The sequence below is a fragment of the Chroicocephalus ridibundus genome, chromosome 1 (assembly GCF_963924245.1).
Source record: "Chroicocephalus ridibundus chromosome 1, bChrRid1.1, whole genome shotgun sequence".
NCBI lineage: Eukaryota > Metazoa > Chordata > Aves > Charadriiformes > Laridae > Chroicocephalus > Chroicocephalus ridibundus.
In genome coordinates, this window is record NC_086284.1 from 47583006 (window position 1) to 47604415 (window position 21410).

The window sequence follows — 21410 nt, forward strand, 5'->3', positions numbered from 1 at the left end:
GGCAGTAAATGCCTTCGTTAGTATGCTTCAACAGGAAGGGCCGTGGCTACTGCTGCTATTCAGGGCCCCTCAGGGAAAATACTCATGGGTAAAAAAAATGTGGCCAGTTACGGACTGGGTCGAAACCTTAAGGAGGGAGATCATTCTGCCTAATGGCTGAAATGAGAGAGGAGGGACTTGAAACAGTTAGGTGCTATTCTGAACGTCAGGAAACACTCTTTACTGTGAGGGTGACCAAGCCCTGGCACAGGTTGCCCAGAGAGGCTGTGCGGTCTCCCTCCTTGGAGGTGTTCAGAAGCCCTCTGGACATGGTCCTGGCAACTGCCCCTAGGTCTCCCTGCTTGAGGAGGGGGCTTGGACCAGATGATCTGTGGGACCCCATAGGGTCCTATGAGGACAGGCTGAGAGATTTGGGGTTGTTCAGCCTGGAGAAGAGAAGGCTCCAGGGAGACCTTACAGCAGCCTTCCAGTACCTAAAGGGGGCCTACAGGAAGGATGGGGAGGGGCTGTTTGCAGGGGCATGTAGCAATAGGATGAGGGACAATGGTTTTAAACCAGAGCAGGGTAGGTTTAGATTAGACATTAGGAAGAAGTTCTTTACAATGAGGGTGGTGAGACACTGGAACAGGTTGCCCAGAGAGGTGGTGGAGATCCCATCCCTGGAGACATTCAAGGCCAGGCTTGATGAGGCTCTGAGCAACCTGATCTAGTTGAAGATGTCCCTGCTTACTGCAGGGGGGTAGGACTAGATGGCCTTTAAAGGTCCCTTCCAACGCAACACATTCTATGGTTCTATGATCTCCGGAGGTCCCTTCCAACCTCAACCATTCTGTGATTCTGTCATTTCTTGTTCAACTACTGAGTCACTCCAGCTTCAGTCAATTACCTTTGGTTCTTCGCTTATCAAAAGGGTGCAACTTTGCCTGATTTGCAAGGATGGGAGTGCTGATAAGGGACACGTTTCCACAGCGTGCACCACAGGCATTGCTGAAGAGACCGATTACATCCAGGAGCAGTCTGCCCCGTAGAGCTGGCTCCTCTTCGGAAAGAACAAATACTCAGCGACCACCAAAATTTGGTCCCCCTTAGCCTTGTCCTTTCAACTCCCAACCAAAACCCCATAGCACCGGGTCACAGTGCAGCATGCCGGAGTTCAGCCAGCAGGTCTTTCAGCCAAACCTCCCGCACAGGTGTGCTTCCCTATTGCAGGCCGGTGAGGAGGAATAGCATCGTAAAGCCATAGGTGAAAGTTAGCACTGCCAGATCTCCGTCCAGGAGGCGGGCAGTCTCCCCAGGTTCAAGGGCGATGCCAACGCGATTGTTTCTGCACGTAGAGAGGGGACCCGTGCTTATCTGATCCAGCAACTCAATGTGCAAATTTGAAGGTGGCTACCAGCGGCTGCTCCTCGTCACGTTCGCAGAGAGCCAGGTGTGCCCCGTAGGGTGTACGAAACACTGTGCGCTGACTTTTCACTCCAAACAGACCATTCAATAACAAAGGAAAAATAAAAGGCAGGGGGGACACGGGGGGAAGAGAGGGATTAGATGACAATTGAGCTGTTGTTTGTGCAAGTGGAAGAAATAACTTTTCAGGAACAGGCCACGGGTCAGGCCAGTGGACGATGTGGGCGTTCGCTGGAGAAGTCAGACTAAACAGGCAGTGATGCGTATTATACTTATGGCACTGTTGGGAGAAAAAAATGATATTAAACACACGCAGGACACTGAGGAAGAACAAACAACTTATTGTGTGGAAAGCAAAAGTGCTTTGGAAGGGCCAGTAGGACTATCTGATTTTTCAATTCATCAGCGGTTTGAGAGATTCAAGACCTGTTCTCGCACGGCTTTGGTTCAGACACATCTCGATAAGGCTCAGAGGTCTCCAAATCACTTTGTTTACTTGTTTCTCTGCCTGTAACCATGTAACACTATGGTTTTTATTAGACAAACGATCATATCGGTTAAAAGCAAAGCGGATGGAAATGCAAGGGAAAGGCAAAATTCACGTTTATGGAGAAATTTCACGAGTAAAGTGCAGCTCCAAGCCTCTGACTTGATATCCACAGTTGTCCTAGACTGGCTCAAACATAAAGGAATGGTCAGATATGAGGGAGAAGCCCACGGGCCTTGAACCATCCCTAGGAGCAGTCACAAACACCAACCCTCTTCAGCTAAGTACGAAGACGACATTTCCAGCGTGCCATTGCCCTCCTTCAGTAGCTGTTTCTTTACTTCCCGGGCACACAGTGAAGGCATCCCCTCTGGGCTGCAGGGGAACCTCAAGCTTCCCTGCACACAGGGAAAGGAGAAGGAAAGAAGCCCAGAGAGACACACACACGTACAACTCCATTTTAAAGTACTTTGGGGAACTCAGATTATATAGTAGTGCAAAATATTTTTATATCATCCCAGGACATTTTTGTTTATACTGCTGAGTGCTATTTTATTTGTTCCAGCTTTGCCACAGATGCACAAACACTGTGAAAGGAGAAAGAATGTCTACTCTATATGATGGCTTTAAAAAAAAAAAAATCAGAAAAGCAAGTCAAATCCATTTCTTAAGCAAACATTCCATTACAAAAATCACTATATGTTTATAGAAAAGATTTTTTTTTAACAAAGGTTTAATTTAAAAAAGTTAATAACTGGGTATTCCAGAAGGTTTGAGTCATCCACAGTAATAATTAGGGGGTTTGTTCCATACAAAATGCTTTATTTAACCTTCATGCCTCCATTCAGATAATTATACAAATGCATACATTTAAAGGTTTAAACTCTATTTCAATTCACAGCTCAATTCATAGGAAAGTTGAATACAGAAAAGCAATGCACCAACAAAATATGTCTGAGACACCATTAAAAACGATAACACTTGTTCATTTAAATCTTTGAGAATAGACTGGAATAATCATCCTCTGACAGAATTTCATTCGGGGACTCCCTTTACATTATCATAGGGCAAAAAATCACCATTTTACAGTAAGAGGAAAAAAAGCTCTGAGTATATTTACAATACATACACTATACATAAATACAAGAACAACACTTACATAATATTAATAAACTTATAACATAGGTGTTGCCTAAACACTACATAGTATATAAATGCAGAGGAAACAATTGGGAAATTAGATCTTCAGGCGATTACTTTCATTTTTGAAGAAAAGTAATTTTTGCATTTAAAAGCTTTTGAAAAGAAGGCAAAAGAAAAGACTTAAGAAACTAATATGTTTTCTTGCCAGCTCTGGTATTTTTAGTCCTTTTAAGTGTAGGACCTCTATTGACACTATTATCTCTATGGGGTTACCGAAAATGACCCTCCCTTTTGCATCTTACCTAGGAAAGATAGAGGTGTCACACACACTAATTCCATCGCTGTGAAGCTTCAGTTCCAAATTAATCACTTTGTAAACTAAGGGATGTTTTTGTATTTTTACACAGGAGGATCAAATGAGCACTCATTGGTACGTAAAACGATAACGACCTGATTAGAAGGAACAATTTGGGGCCAAATGCAACCCCATCCTCGGGATTTTGTTCCATTAATGCCATGAGGGAATTTGCTTCTTCCATAAGTGACTTGGCCAAGAATGATATTTTTCATTACTGCTGTTTCTTCCTAAACACAGCTGAAAGAACTTTCCTATTTAATGGTATTTTTGACCCCACATGTTGATAGCAGTGTCCAAATCTCTCTTTCACTGGAAGTGAATGAATGCATGTGTCTGTGTGTGTGGGTTGAAGGTCTTAAGGCTGATGGTGCATGAAACTTAAGTAATTCATTACTATCTCGGTGTATATTCTATTGCAAGTGCAAATGGGGGACATCACTTTTTAGGGACAGACAGCAGGTCAAGAGAGCATACCGCGTAGGTGTTCAGCGAAGAACTCACACTACCAAGGAAGCAATGTATAGGACGATAAAGAAAGAAATAAAGCACGGGTTTTTTTAATGAAAAATAAGATACAAATGTAGCAGTGAGAAATAGTTCAAAACCAGAAATGACAAACATGAACTCTGAATTGTGAAAAAGATTAGTTCAGCTGTGAATATTACGGACCAAACTGTCTTTCCAAAGAAGCTCTTTTACACCTAGAAAGGCAAGGACGGGGCGAAAAGCAGTATCTGAACCTATTTCTGTATTTCATGGTTCATGCTTATGACGATGCATCAAAGCCATCACCTGTGGTCCCCTACCAAACACTGAACTATTAAGTGTGGAGGTCCCAGCATGGAGCAAGGTTTAGCGAGTCAATGTGTGAACCACCATTTACTTCCTCTTTCATAACTGGCAGCATCTTTGCTCACTGAAACTTTTGAGACTGAACTGGGGAAGACGTTGCTGGTCACACATACGGACAACAGGACCTCACAAGTTCTTTTCTGTTCTTATTTTCATAATAGCTAAAATTCACATGCCCCGTTTTGCTTGTCTGGAGGACTGAACAACTGTGTACTGAATAATTTAAAAATTACTGCAGGGCAACTCAGATTATTTCATAATTTAAAGTCAGTAAGCACAAGCTGCTATAGAGGTATGCTGGCAAATCAATAAAATTGAGGAAAAACCCAATTCTGTATTTGCTTTTTAGATTGAAAATGGCTCATTTTGGGATGGTGAAGACAAGGTGACCTTTCCTACGCCAGAACTGACACACGCAGGGCTGGCGTCAGCCAAACCTCCCACCACTGCAAGTCTCTCAGGGTTCCTCCTTGTTGCTGCTTCGGAACAAAGAACCAAACCTTCCCCTACAACCACAGCTCAGGTACGAGGTGAGAAACTCGCATTTCCTTTGTCCTTCTGATGATACATCCCCTGGTGCCCTCCTAAAATCCCCAGCATGAATTGTCTTCTTTTATGCGCTTAATACCCAGAGATTAAGCTCAGGATGACAGAATAAGTACACGCATGTTCTGATGGGCTAACATTTAAAAATAAGTTGTTACTAAACTAGTGGTCCAGTCACACGATTAACCAACGTGCATGCGCGTCATAAACGTCTAGTTTTTACATGCGAGTCCATGTGCTTTTTTTTTTTTTCCGCACCTGCACTTTCTTCTGTATATGAGCATCTTCGTGCACACCCCACCCTGCCTCAGGGAATAAGAAACGAACACCCATCCTCCCACTCCAGCAGCAACCCACCGGTGTCAGCAAAAGTCTAGGCGAAATCTGGAATTTTTCAACTACAAAATACTGCCTGGATAAACGACAGGTAGAAATTTAGAGGATGGAAAGCCATCTTCCTTGGCAAAGGTATTAGGACAACCAGTTACATTTTCATCTCCAATAAATTCATTTTTAGAAACAGAAAAAGCATGAGGGACGGCATTACACTGCTATTTTAAGAATCCATTAGCAGCAGTTAATTTTTTTATTTTTTTACAGAAACCTACCGGATTAAAAAAAAAAAAAAAAGACAAAAAAAAAAAAAAAGAGTGGAAGAATCACAGCTGGCCTTTTTCTTTTAAGATCAATTAGTCTTTTGATGCAAATGTTTAGGCCATTCAATATAAAAATCTCCTCACTCCATTTTAGGAATATCGACTTCTTGTTTGCTATTCAAATAGTCTCTAGACTGACAGTCCCCAATTTTTCACTCATTTGTCCCCAAAAGAAAGAAAAGTGATATATTTTGTCCACTCCTGAAGTCAACCCGTTCTAAGATGATTATTAAATATTACGAGCATTCGATGACAAATAGAAAGGAGACAGAAGGTGAACTCCTGTGTTTCCAGAGTTCGATGCAGAGGATTTTTCGAGAGAATCCCTGTTCTACCATATAAGCTAAAAAAGCTCTGTTGGGCTTATTGCTGGTTTTTGGATTATTTCACTAGAGAATACCCTGGATAGATGGGCACATCAGACATAAATCAGGAAGAAACCCCCTAAAACACTGCTTGACAATGACCTCCATTCACACCTACTGAGAATCGATATGGATACGAGGCATTTGTAAACTAAGATTCATTTTCTTCTTACAAGTACATGACAGATGTTATCTGAGAAAACAACTAAAATCTCCAACACAATATCTCAACGTGTGAAAATACAAATGGCACTTTGTGTTTGTTTCTGTGCTGCATTATTGTTCTCCGAGTAAAATTTCATTTTCACCTTATCGTTAACAGAATCCCGTAAGTTATTGCTGTGTAAAAGTATAGGAACATCCCATCAGTTCTAATAACAGGCACTTTCAGTTTCTGTTTCAACTTTTAAAATAGATTTTAGGCTATCTTGCTGAAGTGTATGTGCATTTTCAATGTCACAACTGTCCTGCTACAATTGATTTCGTTGACATGCTACTCCACCTCGAAGACTAAACTCACCTGGAATCAGCTGCCTATTTCAGCTCTGCCACCTTTATTCAAGATGCACTGTAGTCAGGGAAATACAAGAAGAAAGAATCAAATCAAAGGAGAAGAATCCATTTCAAAAGAATCAAATGAGTTTGCTGTTACTGTATCTGCAGTTCACTGTAAAATGCCAGAAGGGAAAAAAAAAAAAACAACCAACAACACAAAACCCCCAAAACCTTTCATATGGTTCTCATTTTGATTAAGTGTTTTTTTCCTTTATTCAGTCAAAGACATTCTGAGTGTTGACTTACTCGACATTGAAGGACTCAGTATGACTTCTCTATATTGCACACCATCTGTGAAACAGCGAAGAAGTGGCCACTCCATTTTGCAGAGAAAACATGCTCTGACAAAACAGAATAATTTACTTCTTACGTTTTGTGTTTAAGCTTTGCAAGGCATTATCTTACCATTTCTCCTGATGAAAACTAAAGGATTTTTAAAAATGTTCTTCATTTAACCTATTTACACCCCACGTGAAATTGTGAGTTTGAAAATACTTTTCACTATCACATATATTACAGAATATTCAAACTGTTACAACTATAGCAAAATACTTTCAAGGTATTTTGATTTCTAAAGATGCAGTATCCTTATAGCTACGTTTGTGTACTAAAACCTGATTTACTGTGGAAATTGATCAGAATTTCAGCATTTTTAAGGTACCAAGGGGCTTGTCTTCATAAGCATACATTACTCAGCAACTGTTACTCTAGAACGGAACCGTGAAAATATAACAATCTTTAAATTTCTTTGTGCGCTTCTCCAGTTACAAATCACAGGCAAAGGCACAGTACAATAATACGAGCTGGCTTCTTAAGAAGGTAGTATTTTCTTTTACAGTGTTTATTTCCAGGTCTTCCTTTTGTGATTTTTTTTTTTTTTTAGATAAACTTGTTTATTACCCGCACATGGGTGGAGGAAGTGTTGGGGTTTATATGCACGGGCATATGGATGAGCGTGCGGGAATAGGGCAGATTTACTGAACGATCTTTAGCCTCATCTGCTGTGGAAGATGCAGTTTCACACACTGACCTTTTCCAAATCGAAGTTGAAAGCAAAAATAAGCAGGATATTACTGGTGAAACTTACTCCGATTTTGAGGTACCCACCTTCAATAAAGAAGAAAGAGATTTTTTCCATTAAACAGCATTTATTATCAGAAGATAAATTTATAAATGGCGACTAGAATACATTTTCAATGTGGCTAATGGAAAACGACCTATCATCACTGTTATTCCCATTATTAAAGGGGAGAAAGGTTGTCCAGCTATTTGTCCATGCTCTGCACTGTGAGTTTACCCCAAACATCAACATCACTGATGTCATTTTTAACACTGTTAATTTTGTTATACATTACTCCAGCGAATAATCATATATACAAGTCAGTCTAAATCTATTTAATTAATTGTGTAAGCATGATAGAGAATAAGGAATACTGCATCTTCATCCCCAAGTATAAACTGCTGTTGCAATGAGCCAATTTTACAGTGCTGAATAAAAGAGGGGCTCAAAAAATAACGACAATTTAAAATTTAAAAAGTTTTGTATCAAAGCTGCTTGCTCGTTACATTTTCCTGTAATGCTGGCTGCTGAGATTTCCTGACAAATCCATTGGATCCTTCTGGAAACAACTGAAATCTGACACTTTGTGGCATAGTTTCCCTTGTAAGCTGTAATGGGCACGATGGATATTACCCATCTTTTACTCACACTTAAAAGCATAAATCTCTGTCTTTCCGAAAGAAAGGGACACTCTATATTTGTCTTCACCAATTGCTCAATTAAGATGGTCCTACTGTGTTGTGTCAAGACAAGATCTGGTATTTCTGCACGCTACATATGATGTAGGCTTTCACCATGGTTATGAAATGTCACGGACCTGTGGTGGGATACCAGGATTTTTGAGGAAATACCCTGGAGCACCAGGATTTTTGAGGAAACTACCCTGGAGCAATCACCCTTGGTCTTTGCACAAGCACAGAAGTTTGGTGGGTCTGAACCGCAGCCACTGATGGAAGGATACCCTGAGAATGAGGACATCAGCTCCTCATGCGAACATCCTCCTCCCACAGAGTTATTTCCCTTAAAATACTTCTGAAGGGGAAAAACCAACCAGACAACAACCTCACTACAGAGTATTTGGGGTCAAAGCCTGAGGGTGCTGGTACAAATAAGAAACTTGCCAAAAACCAGACTGGATACTTAAAACCTAGTGGTGGACTACTGCTGGTTGTGTAAGTTGTCTAGAGGTAACAGGAGCACAAAAAGCCTCTATACATGTGCTGGAAAAGCTGATGATATACTTCCTGCCTGTGAAATAAGAAAATTTAGCGTACACTCCTTTACCTTTTGGCTTCATTCTGTTACCATTTACACGCTCTGTGCCTGTGTCCCTTGGTGCAAGTGCTGCTTTAACCCTGTATGATTTCGGGGTTTCTTGGATAAAACCAGACCCTCTTTCTGTTGCAGTGTTTCCTATGCATAAAGTAGCGGCCAACCAGCTGAAAGACAAGGGATTTACACAGATCAACCTCGGCCTCAGGAGATGAGCCTCCCAGGGTCTGTGATACATACGCTCCTCCTTGAGGCAGCTCAGAGCTGAATATCGAAATTTAAGGCCTCTCAGTTTTCTCCCAGAGGAATTTTTCTCTCTTCATTGGCTACAGGGGAAGCCTAAAGAGGACACTGGTCTCTCCCAGTTACACCCTGCCTTTGTGAATAACATCAGCAACAATCTCTCTCACTGCTCCTCTTGTACGCTAACAGAACGGCCGTAAGAGTTTCTGGTCAAATAAACTTAATTTCCTATGGGAGAAAAAAATCACAGATTATGAAAGGAATTCTGTATGCCATCAGTTCTTCAACTGAATTACTGCTATTCAAGAAATTAGTCATTAAAATGTGCTTGGGCAGGAAAACAATTTTATCAATTGACTTCTACCTGACCTGACTCTTTCCCTAAATGCTGAGAATGACAGATCCATTTAAGGGGACAATATTGAAGTATATAAAAGACAGACCTCAGACGTAATCCATGAACCATCTCACGTACAACACTGACAACCAGCTTTTTTAAACCAACAGCAGTGTTACTGCTGGTAAAGAGCCAGTTCTGCTGCCCCACAATGCCTCGTGGCCTATCCAGGAGCCCTGATCCATCGCAGCCTTTTCACACGCTTTGCACGGACACTTAGTGCCTCTGCTTCATTCCTGATTTGGAGACAGATACTAAAATGTTGACTAATTTTGCGCAAGTTGATTACCAGCACAGTCAATGGGAATTGACAGAGGCGTTTTTTCCCACAATGGCTGCCAATAACTTGTCAGGGGTTTCTCTGCTGACCACTCGGCAGAGGGGAGCCTGAGCTTCAACAATATTGAAGTTCTTCTTTCAGACAGCTGATAAACTATCCAGTACCATGGAATATTAAGAATTTATTTAAAGACAATCAAATTCTGGGGCCTGTGAGTGCTGTTATACAGTATTATCCCAGTCATATTAATCCTCAGTTAACTGCAATTGCTTCCAGTATTTGTACGGGTACCCTGTGGTGTTCTTTTCTTGAAGATTACCTCGATTTCAGAATCCCCCTAACGTTACTACTGTCACTTCAGGAATCAGAAATTAATTCAGACTGGTCAAACATTTAAAAATGAACAAGTGGCACCACAAGTTTAATCTGTGCAATTCCTGGAACCAAATATTCATAATTAAATGCATTGCAGAAGACCTTTATGTATACATCTTTCATCTCTAAGCCATAAAAATCTCAACAGTTACAAAATCTTGCCAAGCCTGCTCTTTGTCAAATTTAGCTGAATAGGCAGATCCTTGTGAGGAAAGAAAACAGAAAAACACTACTCCCTTTGCATGAACAACTGATGACTAAGAGTTTCTCTCTTTCCTTCATGATTCAATTAATACAAATTGGTTCACAATTATAGGGCTGTATGGGAATGATCAGGAATTTCCTTTTATTTAATCTGAAAAGGCTTGGATTGAAAATCCCAGCAGAGCAGCCACTGGTACCCATATAAAGGGCCATTTATATCATACTAGACAGCTGGCAAAATCTTGTTATTCCCTAACTCCCGGGGAGAAACCTAATGTCTTGCAGAGCACCACTGCAGAACCATTTCTCCTTCCTACGTACGGTTCATCCCCTGACTCCTCAACAATCAGCTCTTTCCTTTATCTTTCTTGCCTTCCAGACCCAAGTGTTACGTTGACGGAAATGAAAGTACTGAATTGTGGCACCTAGCGGGTACATCAGAATTTCTGCATATCCCCCCCTTCTGTTGGTGTGGAGTAAATTATTGTCTCAAGAGCCATTTTACTCATTATTGCTTTTTCTCTGCAAGAGATGCAGCCGTTTCTTCTCTGTTTTGTTTTGTTGGTACATTCAGTTCCATTTCATGAATCGCTACAGCACTAACCTTGGTACCAGTGAGTATAAGGTCTGACTATTTCCTTGTGTTCAAATACTGGTTGTGGGGAAGAGGATGCGTGCATGAAAGAAAACTGCACTTTGAGAATGGGGTAGTAGTTTTTAGATGGGCTCTTTCTATACAAATCCCAAAACGGTTCTAAATAAGTCCATGGTGAAATACAGATACTTAATATTGTACTTTCAGCAGAAATGCCGCTGCCCCTTGTTTATTTTACAGACTTCAACAACAACAACAACAAAAGAAAATAAAGGAAAAAAAAAAGATAAAAGAAAAAGGTTAAATGGCTGGTGTCCTCTAGGGCATAATGACAAATTGTGGTACAATATTAAAATGCCACCATCGTTATTGCAAAAGTCTGCTCAAGCGACCCTTCAGCTCCGACAGCAGGACCTCTCCAGCAGAATCTTCTTTTCTTACTCACACGCAGCTCGTCTGTAGCACAGCTCGGGCGTAATGCTGACACCGGCCAGTTGGTATTCAAAACATGGGGAAAAGATGGGATAATAAAGCGGTCTTGCTCTCATCATCATCATCATCGGTTCGTGGTATCTAATCCTCCAATCAGCAGTGATTTTTCAGGAACAAAATGTCCGACAGCTGAGAAAACATACAAGCTATAAACATTTGTTGTCAAAGGACGCAGCATGTAAAATAATGCCCATTCCTGTAGCATTTCAGCTGCTATTTTCCAGGTGATTGTGATGACACTTTCAGGGGGTAGCCATGCTGAGGGGCAGACAGGGTTAACTTCAGATGGCGAGGAGAAGAGTGGCACTTCTTTTCCTGCTTTTTTTTTTTTTTTTTTAATTTCTGTTATTATTTTTTTGTTACGGACATCAGGGAAAGCCCTGTCTGTTAACACTGTAGAAGGGGATTCAGCCCTGCTGAATTCACTCACGGTAGTTAAGAGACCCAGCTCTTAAACTCGGCTGGAACGGGTAGCGTTTCTCAAACCAGCATGTGCCTGCGGCGGTGGAGCGCCAAGTGATCTGAGCGGGAAAAGCTGCGGTCACAGTCTGCACACTTGAATGGCTTCACTCCCGTGTGCTTGCGGTAATGCCTCGTCAGTTCGTCGGAGCGAGCAAACTTCCAGGTGCAGCCTTCCCAGGTACATTTGTAGGGTTTTTCTCCTGGGAGAGACAAAAGAAAGAGGGGAGGGTGTGTGTGTGTGGGGGGAAAAACAGGTGGTGACTTTCCCCTTGTTGCTCTTAATCCCCGCAACCCCCTCTGCACGCTTCCCATGAACACCCACTGCCTAGGGGTTGCTTTAGGCCAAATTACACAATTACGAGGTACCGAATCTGCTGAATATAAGGAAAGGGCCTTGAGATTTATCATTCCTGTGGCATTCACACGACTAAGAAAATCAACAGGATTAAGGCAACAATATAGATCCTACCTTGCAGGGGTGATGCAGGGATTAACAGCAGGACAAAGGGCTGTGTAATTATTCTCGTGATTACCGTACAAGTTTGCTACCTTCATCTCGTCAGGCTACACTTTCTCCCAAAATGGACAGATTACCCGTTATTTCAGCAATTTATCACAGGCTGCCACAGACCTCCAATTATTTTTATGAAGTTTATGAAGGTTTCTAATTATTTGTGTACATCGCTGCAGGACACTTCTTAGCGAGCTGGCAAAAATGAACTACGATTTCCCAATTAAACATAAAAATTCAATCTGCAAAATGTCCTCTTTATTTATTGCACTTGCTTTCAGTAAAATTAATTTTGCGTTTAAGATGCTACCAGCAACGGTGTACAATTTTTAAATATACTCAGCCATGGGACTTGCACAACACTGTTGATAAATACCCATTTACTTCAATGAGATCAGACTTGGGCTAAGTGTAGATTTTTGGAAAATCCCACCCTCTGCTTTTTATTTAAAGGTAAGCACAATGCGCACCCCATGTTCTGTGTCATATCATGTCAGAGGAGAAGATTAATACAGCAAAGCTGGATTTTGTGCTTTCATAAAGCAAACTCTTATAAAATTCCATTTTTGTCATGTATGTAGGTTATACTTATTTGTGATTTCTATCACCAGCCCTCAATGTCTACATGTTAAGTGCTCTCGGCAGTTACCTTGATCCCACAGTCAAGCACGCACCAAGATTGAAGAAAGGAAACCGTGTGAGGTCCGTACGTATCTTCCTTTGGTGTGTCAAAAATGATTTTTTACCTCCCCTTCCAAAACCAGCTAAGCACAACCAGGACAACAAAAGAGCATCTCTGCAACAACTGTTTCCTTCGTCAGGCACAATCATTCCTCAGTTATTTATTATCTCCTATGAATCACGAGCAGCTTGCAAGAAACTATTTCGATTACATGAACCAGTGACGCAACACGCGCTTTGTCGTCGGCAGCACATCCCTCCATGCGTCTTCAAAAGTCAATAAATGCTTTGCTGAGAGCCCTCGGTTTCAAAAGAAAATTCCCGAGTAAGAATATCATCACAAAGTTCAAACAGCCCTGAAAAGTCCAGCTGAAACGGCCACGGGTGCACTCCGTAAGGAAACTGGATGCTGTACAGGCATGTCAGCAGGGCTGTCAGCAACATTTGAGCTCCTTGGGTTGGTACCTTCTGTGCACCATCTGGGCTGTGCTGCAGTTTTGATGTCAGACGGGGGTGGGAAACAGTTGCTGTGAGGAGAACCCAGCAATCCAGGCTCTGAGGTGACCGCAGCCCATAGCTGCAACAGCAGCAACTCAGCCTAGATAATTTTACAGTCCTCAGCCAAGCACAAAGCACCAAATAGCGTTCATTGCCCCAGCACTGGGCGCCTGGAATCCGGCAGCTGCCACAAGCTGGATGGGCACGACCTACACAGCAGATGGTGGGTTGTACGCTCTTGCCAATGACAAAGAGCTACAAAACATGCTCAGATTCACCACCGAACTGTCTTACGTACATACCCTTGCCACGAACAGTTGGTGCGGAGCACCGTACAAATATAGTAGTACCCCCGTCCAACTTGGCAGGTCTATCCCACCGGCCTCATCACACTGCATCAATAGTTTCCAAGTGGAGCACTTGCCCTGCCCATCCTCAACGTACTTTCAAACTCTCTTTTCGATTAGACTATGGATACTGCCCCGGTTGGTTTCTTTGATCACAGAGACTTCCAGAGCAAAGTGTGGGGATATTTCTTAAGCTTTGGATTCTTATTTAAAAGCTTCTGAAATTCTAAGTCTCTCCTACCATGAGATCCTTCTCCTGCAATACTCCTTTGGTACACAAAATCCCAGATCTTCTTTCCCTTGATAGAAGACCAAGGTTCTTGTGAGAACCTGATGCAGGAAGCAGTGGCTGGTGAAAGAGAAATAGCAGAAACAGTTCATCCGTCCCTTAAAACAGTATCACTTTGGGTAAGAAACGAAAGTCACCTGATGGGAGGACATGAGTGTGGGTCACTCAGCTGGAGTTTCCAGGTGTTGCTTCCAGCCTCCCTCCTCAATGAGTCCTGCTTAGCCAGCCCCTAGAGAGTTATGTGAAAGAGACAGGACTAACCACATTCCTCTCAAGCTATTTACACCACTGAAGGAAAATCACCCTTACAAGCTCAACCTAAGAAGACCTTTCATTATTTTCAATTAAATATATGCGTATAGGGTAAGAAGGAAAAAAACAGGCAAAGTAGCATTACTCTGAAGACATTCACTCACAGGCACCTTAAAAAAAACGCTGTAAAGAAAACTGTGAAAGATACGATTTTTCATTAAGATTAATCAACATTTTAAGCAAACCTAATTTTTAGGGGAAGAGCAACAATATTACTTTTCTGTTAAACACCCGCATTATCTGTGGATGGACAGGTGCTAGAAAAAAATGTTCTTCATAGGCAATACAATACTAACTCTTAACCTGTTGTTTGGCAACATCCCAGATATGAAGACTGATGACTGAATTTGTTAAAAACAGAAGATCCAGGAGTTCAAATGATGGAGAAAGGATGAGCAGGAGCGGAATTGGTAGAGGATGGAAAGCTGGTGTCAGGTATCACACACCAGCCTGGGCCGATGAGCACTCATAGCTGAAATTCCCAGTACAATCAACAGAGAGAAGCTGGACCTCAGCAGAGCAACCCAGAATACGGTGAGTGAGGAGGTGGACAAAACTAGTTTGTTAACTGGAAGAAGCTAGCCCCAGTGCTTATATATCTCTATATTCTATCTCCATTTCAAGACTGGATTGCAGTGGAGTTGAAGCTGAAGTCAAATACTCAACCGTTTTGACTCAGACACTTCTGCTTCTGTGCGAGCACTTGAGCTTAAGTGGGTAAGAAACTCTTGGGTTCAAAGTGTGGGCATGTTTCGGCTCCTTCGATGGCTCGTCAGCCACGGGAGCAAGGGTTCAGAGTTACTGTCACGCACCCAGACACTCAAATTCTCATTCAGCTCTAAGGAGCAAATGCAGGCAGTGTGAGTCTTGCCCGGGGTACTGAAACATGGGAACGAAGAACACAAAACAGTAGACAGTTTTTGGAAAATGGTAGAAAAGAGCTGCAGAAAGAGAACCTGCGGCAATTAACATGAGGAGAAAAAGAAAACTTGAAAATGATAAAACCCTGTTAGTTAGTTCGATCTTCTGCATCCGTAAACTTTTAGATTCTTTAAATCTTTAAATTAAGCTACCCATTTAATAATAAATGCCTGAAGCTGTGAACATTTTTACGGGAGCTGACCCTCTACTTTCACAGCTGTCTTTGAGAGCTCTATTGTTTTGTCCCAAAACCTGACAAAAAGATCCCAAAACGCAGAGGAATTGTATCCTGATGCTATTCCACAGCTTTGTCTTGCAATACATGGACAGTGAACAGTATGCCACAACAGGCATTTACACAGTTCAAGTAGGACCCTGGAGCACGAAAAAGTTCTTCCAGACAGTTCCCTGTAGAAAATTAGTATTTTCTATTGTTTGGGGAAGTTAATTATGAAGTTTTAAAGGTATGACTCAGTGCTCCAAATGGAACTAGTCATTTTTTTAATCTTCTATTAACAAAACATCTATTTCTAAGAGCCCGCCAAAACTTTGCCTTTTGTAGTCCAGATGCCATGATCCAAATTAGTTTAATTACTTTTATCATATTATTTTTCCTACCTTACCATGACTCCTCTCACTTAAGCGCTTAAGAACATAGTTACAACGGTTACTCATTAAATCTCCCTAAACTCAAGTAAATAATGAATTAATAATGCTGAATAATGACCACTGTTCAGCCAATCCTTCCAAAATTTTCCACCCTCCTCACAGCCCACCATCTGTCTTCCCATATCCTTATTTGTGTACTCTAACGTCCAGAAGATCATTCACCCAAGGAAATAAATCTCTCTTAAGCCTATGACATTCATGTATTCCTTACAACCTGATGACATTCATGTATTCCTTAAAAAAAAAAGCCCAATGTGGGTACCAGGAGGAGACCATGCCATATAACAGATGAAGGGATCAGGATCTGTTCTACCCTGGGCAGAACTTCCTATGCGGTACGTTCCTCGGCAGTTATCCTCTGCCCATCAACTAGCTGGTATCATGGTATTTGATGTCAGATGCTTCAAAGACAGGCACCACAAAACCACCATGTAAATAGTTACGGGTTGTTCTGCCAGCAGAGAAACTGCTCTGGAGCTCTAGGAAACAGAACTGGCCTGAAGTTGCCAAGGCAAGGAACTTTGTTTACTGCAATTGAAGATGCCCTAGGTACTTGTGTATTATTTAAGCTTCATTTATTCATCTGTTTAGCAGGCTCTTGGCAACCATGTCATTAAGTAATGATGAGGTAACACCGCCTACTACCACGTCAGAAAAAATCCCAGTGATAAAGTTCTAAACTCATTTTCTTTCTCTGGCATAAACTCACCTCTCTCTCTGGTATTGCAGGTGAGTGCCATGTCCCTTCTTATTTGTGTCCTCTTCAGACATTTCCATCCATCCAATTTTTCTGCACATGGAATTGTCACCATGACTCTGAGTTATTACATCACTTCTCTGTAGCCCCTTCCTGCAATGGTACTCAGCATTTTGAAACACTGATAACATTTTTATTCCAAGTAAGAGTCAACTAGAAAATAAACATAAGGGACTGTTTTCAAGGGTCTTAGCCATCTAGTCAGATTTTTCTGTATTTAAGCTTTCCTCACACTGTGAAAGAGCCACATGCTGAAATTCTGCTTTTGAGAAGGACAAAGTTAGAAAAGCACCTGGAAATGAAACTTGGTTTAGAGGTTTACATCATATTTCTGGACTGGGACGGTGGGAGCATAGGGGAGATGCCATCCCTGATTCCACTCGCAAAATACAATGGATTTGAGAAAAACTTGCACAGTTTAATAGGTGGCACCTGCCCAGGCCTGCTGTCTACAGCCACATCTTTATACGCTCAGTTTCTACTGACACTACTCTTGGAGGAGTGTTCCCCACATAAAAACGGAGTGAGGTCTTAAGGATTTAGCCCATAACAAGTGGAAAGAAAATAAATAATTCATCAAGCATGCCTCTGCCTATGTTTGATGATGTTAAATTTTCTAATCAAAGTCAACAGATCTGCAGCTTTGTAGGGTTGAAGACATCTCCTGATGATTCCTGGTTTGATTTCTGCTACAGCATATTATGCAATATATATATAAGGTGTAGTATTTATGTCAGCTGGTTTCAGCTCCCACGTAAACACCAGGATCATTCTGAAACATATGGGACAGTCACATTGCACCCATACTGATAGGACTCTGGAAGTGGAATCATAAATTGAAAACCACAAATGACACCTAATTAGATTTTGCATTTCTACTAAACATAAGCAAATTTCAGGCAGAAAACAATCTTTTTACAGCAAAAACACTATCTGATAATGAGCATCCTCAGGCACTCCCAGAGGAAGAGGGCAGCTTAGCTTTTAGACACAGGGGAAAGGGAAAAATGACAACTCTTACGTTTTGTGTGATATTTTTGTTAGTATAATTTTTTAATGAAAAAACATCAGAGCACTTATAAAGCACTTTCCAACTTCAAAGTGCCTTACAAAGCTTTTTTAAAAGTGTAATCCCTCATAAAAGTCTGTCTTTGTAATAGCACTGTGTAACAAATATCGTGTGCATTCTGCAGGTAGGAAAACCAACACAGCGAGCACCAGCAACCTTCCCAAAACTGCAGAGAAAGTCAACAGCAACGCTATGACTCACGTACTAGGAACACCTTACTTTCTGACATGAAACTGCTAGATCACAGCTTCATCCCTTTAAAAGTTTGAAATATTTTCAATCATTTTCATGCAAAAGTCCTATTCAATTATTTAGATGTCTTTCTAAAGGTCATTTGGGATCTCTGTTTCCAAGTTACCGATTCACTATATCTCCTTGGTGAACATAGTGAATTTGACTTTTGTGTTTCAGTATTGTCAAAATATGCAAATGAAATATCTTTCTGGGAAGAAATTAAAGTTTCGTAGCAGTTGAGCAAGTCTGGGAAAACAATTTCTACAAGGAGAACAGGAACATACTGTGCTGCCTGTAACACGTCTTGAAATTCAGGTTTTTTATTCCTTGTTCTCAGTCTGACTTAGGCAAAGCACAGGGACGTGGTTTCTTCATGTGAAAACCTGAGAACAAAACAATTTCTTCAATTCAAAAGTACAGTGACAACCTCCACTCTAGAACAAGAGACACTTTTGGGAGCTCTTGAACCAATTATTTACAAGCTCCACTTCAGATAATTCAGGCGTAAGTCCTTTTCCCACATCACAATACACAACTATCTTTTCATTTCACTGCACTGCTGAGCTTGCGTCCTGTTTCTCATCCTGGCCCTTCTTCTTACTCCCTCTGCAAAACCAGTGCTAGTTCAGCAACCTTATCTCCTTCCTTCTCCTGCTATTGTCCCACATGTCCCTCTAGGAATAATATCTGCCTCACTTTGCCGCTGCTTTAATACAAATCCCAGCAAAAAAGTCTTTGTGACCAGACTTACAAAATTAAATTCTCCGTAATTTAAGACGGCAAATTCATTACATCGGTCTCAGCCCTGTTCTGCCACCGCACGCACCAGAGAGAAATGAAATGGTGGAATCTAAGAAACTTCTCTTCCACATTTTCTCTTTTTGGGCTTCTGCACAGAGACTTTGCCCCACAATGGGACATACCTAGTACTATGTGAGATACAAATGAATTAATGCTCTGGAACAAGGTTTAGTTATGTACATTGCCAAGGGTATAGCTGACATAAAATGATAAATTTTAATTCCTGTAAAAAACAGGAAAAATGGAAGTTCTGGAAACGCAAAAGGCCTCTTCCTGTGCACCTGAATCCAGGAACCAGACCAAATCCCAACAGTAGATGACAGCTAGCATTTTATTACCCTTCCTGATAATTTTTTCCTGCAGGATGTGGTACGTATATAAATATTTAAGTATATGTTAAGTGCATGTATATACACACAATTAACATATATATAGATATATATGTAGTGGAAGATGGCACGAAGTTTTCTCCTTCCCTCCAGCCACAGCAAATATACGACACTATCAAATTTCCAGTGTCATGGGGAAGGCTGAGATTTTTCCTTTTACGGCAGCCTTCACTCACAAAGGTATTTGGGAAAGGCGACACAGCAGATCCATACTTCCATCAGCAGCCACCTGCATGGAGGGTGCCAGCAGACCTGCACACTAACTGGGGTGCTGCAGGCCTGTGTTTTAGTCTGGCCCCCCCGAATAAGACACCTTCCCTTCGCTGTGGTCCATAACTGCAAGGGAGATGCCAAACAAGTGACAGTTCCCTTTCCATCTGCCTCTGATTCTGCTACCGTCACTCCTCCTGGATGCTCCAGGGGTTGCTCCACCATGTTGATCAAAAGCAATACTGACGCTTCTCAGTATAAAAGTTAAACCTTCCACTACCTGTAAAAAGCAAAACACCAAACAAACCCCCAAAGAAATACACAAACAAACAAAAAACAACAAAAAGGCTCCAAGGGATGAGCTTTGTCTCACTCAGTTTTGCACAACCAATTATTTGTTGTTTGCACTGTGCTAGAAGTCAGGCTGAAGCAGAGGCCGGGACCCTTGTGCTTGTCTGCAGAAAAAGAGCATTAAAATACCCACCTCCCATTTAAGCGAATGAGTTGTGAATGGAATTAAACTTCCCAAATGAAGAGATACCAATTCTTATCACCGTAAAAAGCAGAATAAATGCATATGACACTAATTATTAACTGACAAAATACATATGACAAGGGAAAAGATCATCAGTTAACGCGATCAACATACCACTACATTTCATATCCTATGTGGAGAAAACACTCAAGTGTAGAAAATAAACCCTTGTCCTACACAGGTTTCATCTGATCTTTTTCCTTTCCCATGAAACAGGAAGTTTTTGTAAAAATTTCCCGTTTTCTACCTACTGAATTGCAAAAAGTGAAGATTGAAAACGTTAGCTTTCAGGCTCTACCCCTTGTTTCCTTTTAGCCATTGAAAAAAAGAAAGCAGAAAACCAGAAAACCTGAATAAAACATTAAAACAGAGGCTTTTGTGAAGCTTACTTGCAGTTTTGAGCATGGGTCACTCTCAAAGACCGTGATTCTGATCGAAGGCAGCCCTGAAAAGGACAGGGCGGGCAGGAGCAACTCCAGACACACTTCCCAAAAGACACAGGGTATTCACCTGTAATGGGCATTTCAGTAGCATGTTGCTATCCCGTTCTGTCTGTCGGGGACTGAGCAGGCTGCATGAGTTAACATCCTCGTAAATCCTGTACTGTGTATTTACTCCCCCAGGTCTGGGTGCAACATCTGGGAAAGCATTTTGGAGGGGAATGGGAGTAGAGAGGTCTTTCTCGCCTTCATGCCACTGCAGAGCTACACATGGTAGACCACAATCATGCCTGGGACCTTAGATGAACTGCAGTTCTTTGGAGGTAGAATATTAAGTCCTAAATGGTTTGCTTAGAGAAAATTTTATTCTGCATAATGAAATCATCATTATTCCCTCGTGCCACACACAGACAAAACACATATGCACCCCATATTTACAAAGTCAAGGGGCACTGTTGCAAATATTTTTCATAACCTAGAGACTGAAAGCAATTAGACTTGCTTTCCCATCAAAGTGACTTGGAATAACCACGTGGGCACTCTTCCATATCGGCACGGCATCAGACCTACAATGCAGAGGAATGACTCCCCGTGTGTAAGGTGAATTCAGAGCTTGCAAAATGCGCCAGAAATGAAATCATTTAACTTTCCACAAAGCGGCTATTGGAAGAGAACTGGATGTTCAAGCTCCTTGTGGTATGGACACCTGCCCGTACGTAGCTGGACTCAGACAACCATCTCCCTACATCCAGAGGTTCCCGTTTCTGAACATCACCTTACTAGGCTGTGGTGGCATTGGTGAGCCTGCCTTTATAGCCTGGTACATATTGCACCAGTAGACATCTGCTTTTATATGTACTTCTGTCCTGAAATGTGAACCCTGTCACATCAATGGGAATAGGCTGAGGCTTCAGCAGCCCCGTTTATTGAATAATCTGTTTATCTTCTAAATAGAAACTGCATGAAAAAAAGAGCAGAAAAGCTAGAACTGAAAACTTCCA

At 41.5% G+C, this 21410-nt stretch overlaps 1 protein-coding gene across 12 annotated transcripts in view; it reads right to left on the reverse strand.

The window, feature by feature from the left end:
* Nucleotides 1-4043: 4043 nt before the first annotated feature.
* KLF12 (KLF transcription factor 12) overlaps nt 4044-21410 on the reverse strand; it is a 254133-nt gene continuing 236766 nt past the window's right edge. For all 12 annotated transcript variants that reach the window (XM_063335585.1, XM_063335567.1, XM_063335560.1 and 9 more), the window contains one exon: nt 4044-11946. In XM_063335585.1, coding sequence (XP_063191655.1) covers nt 11765-11946 — 182 coding nt within the window. In that variant the 3' untranslated portion in view covers nt 4044-11764. The remainder of the gene's footprint in view (nt 11947-21410) is intronic.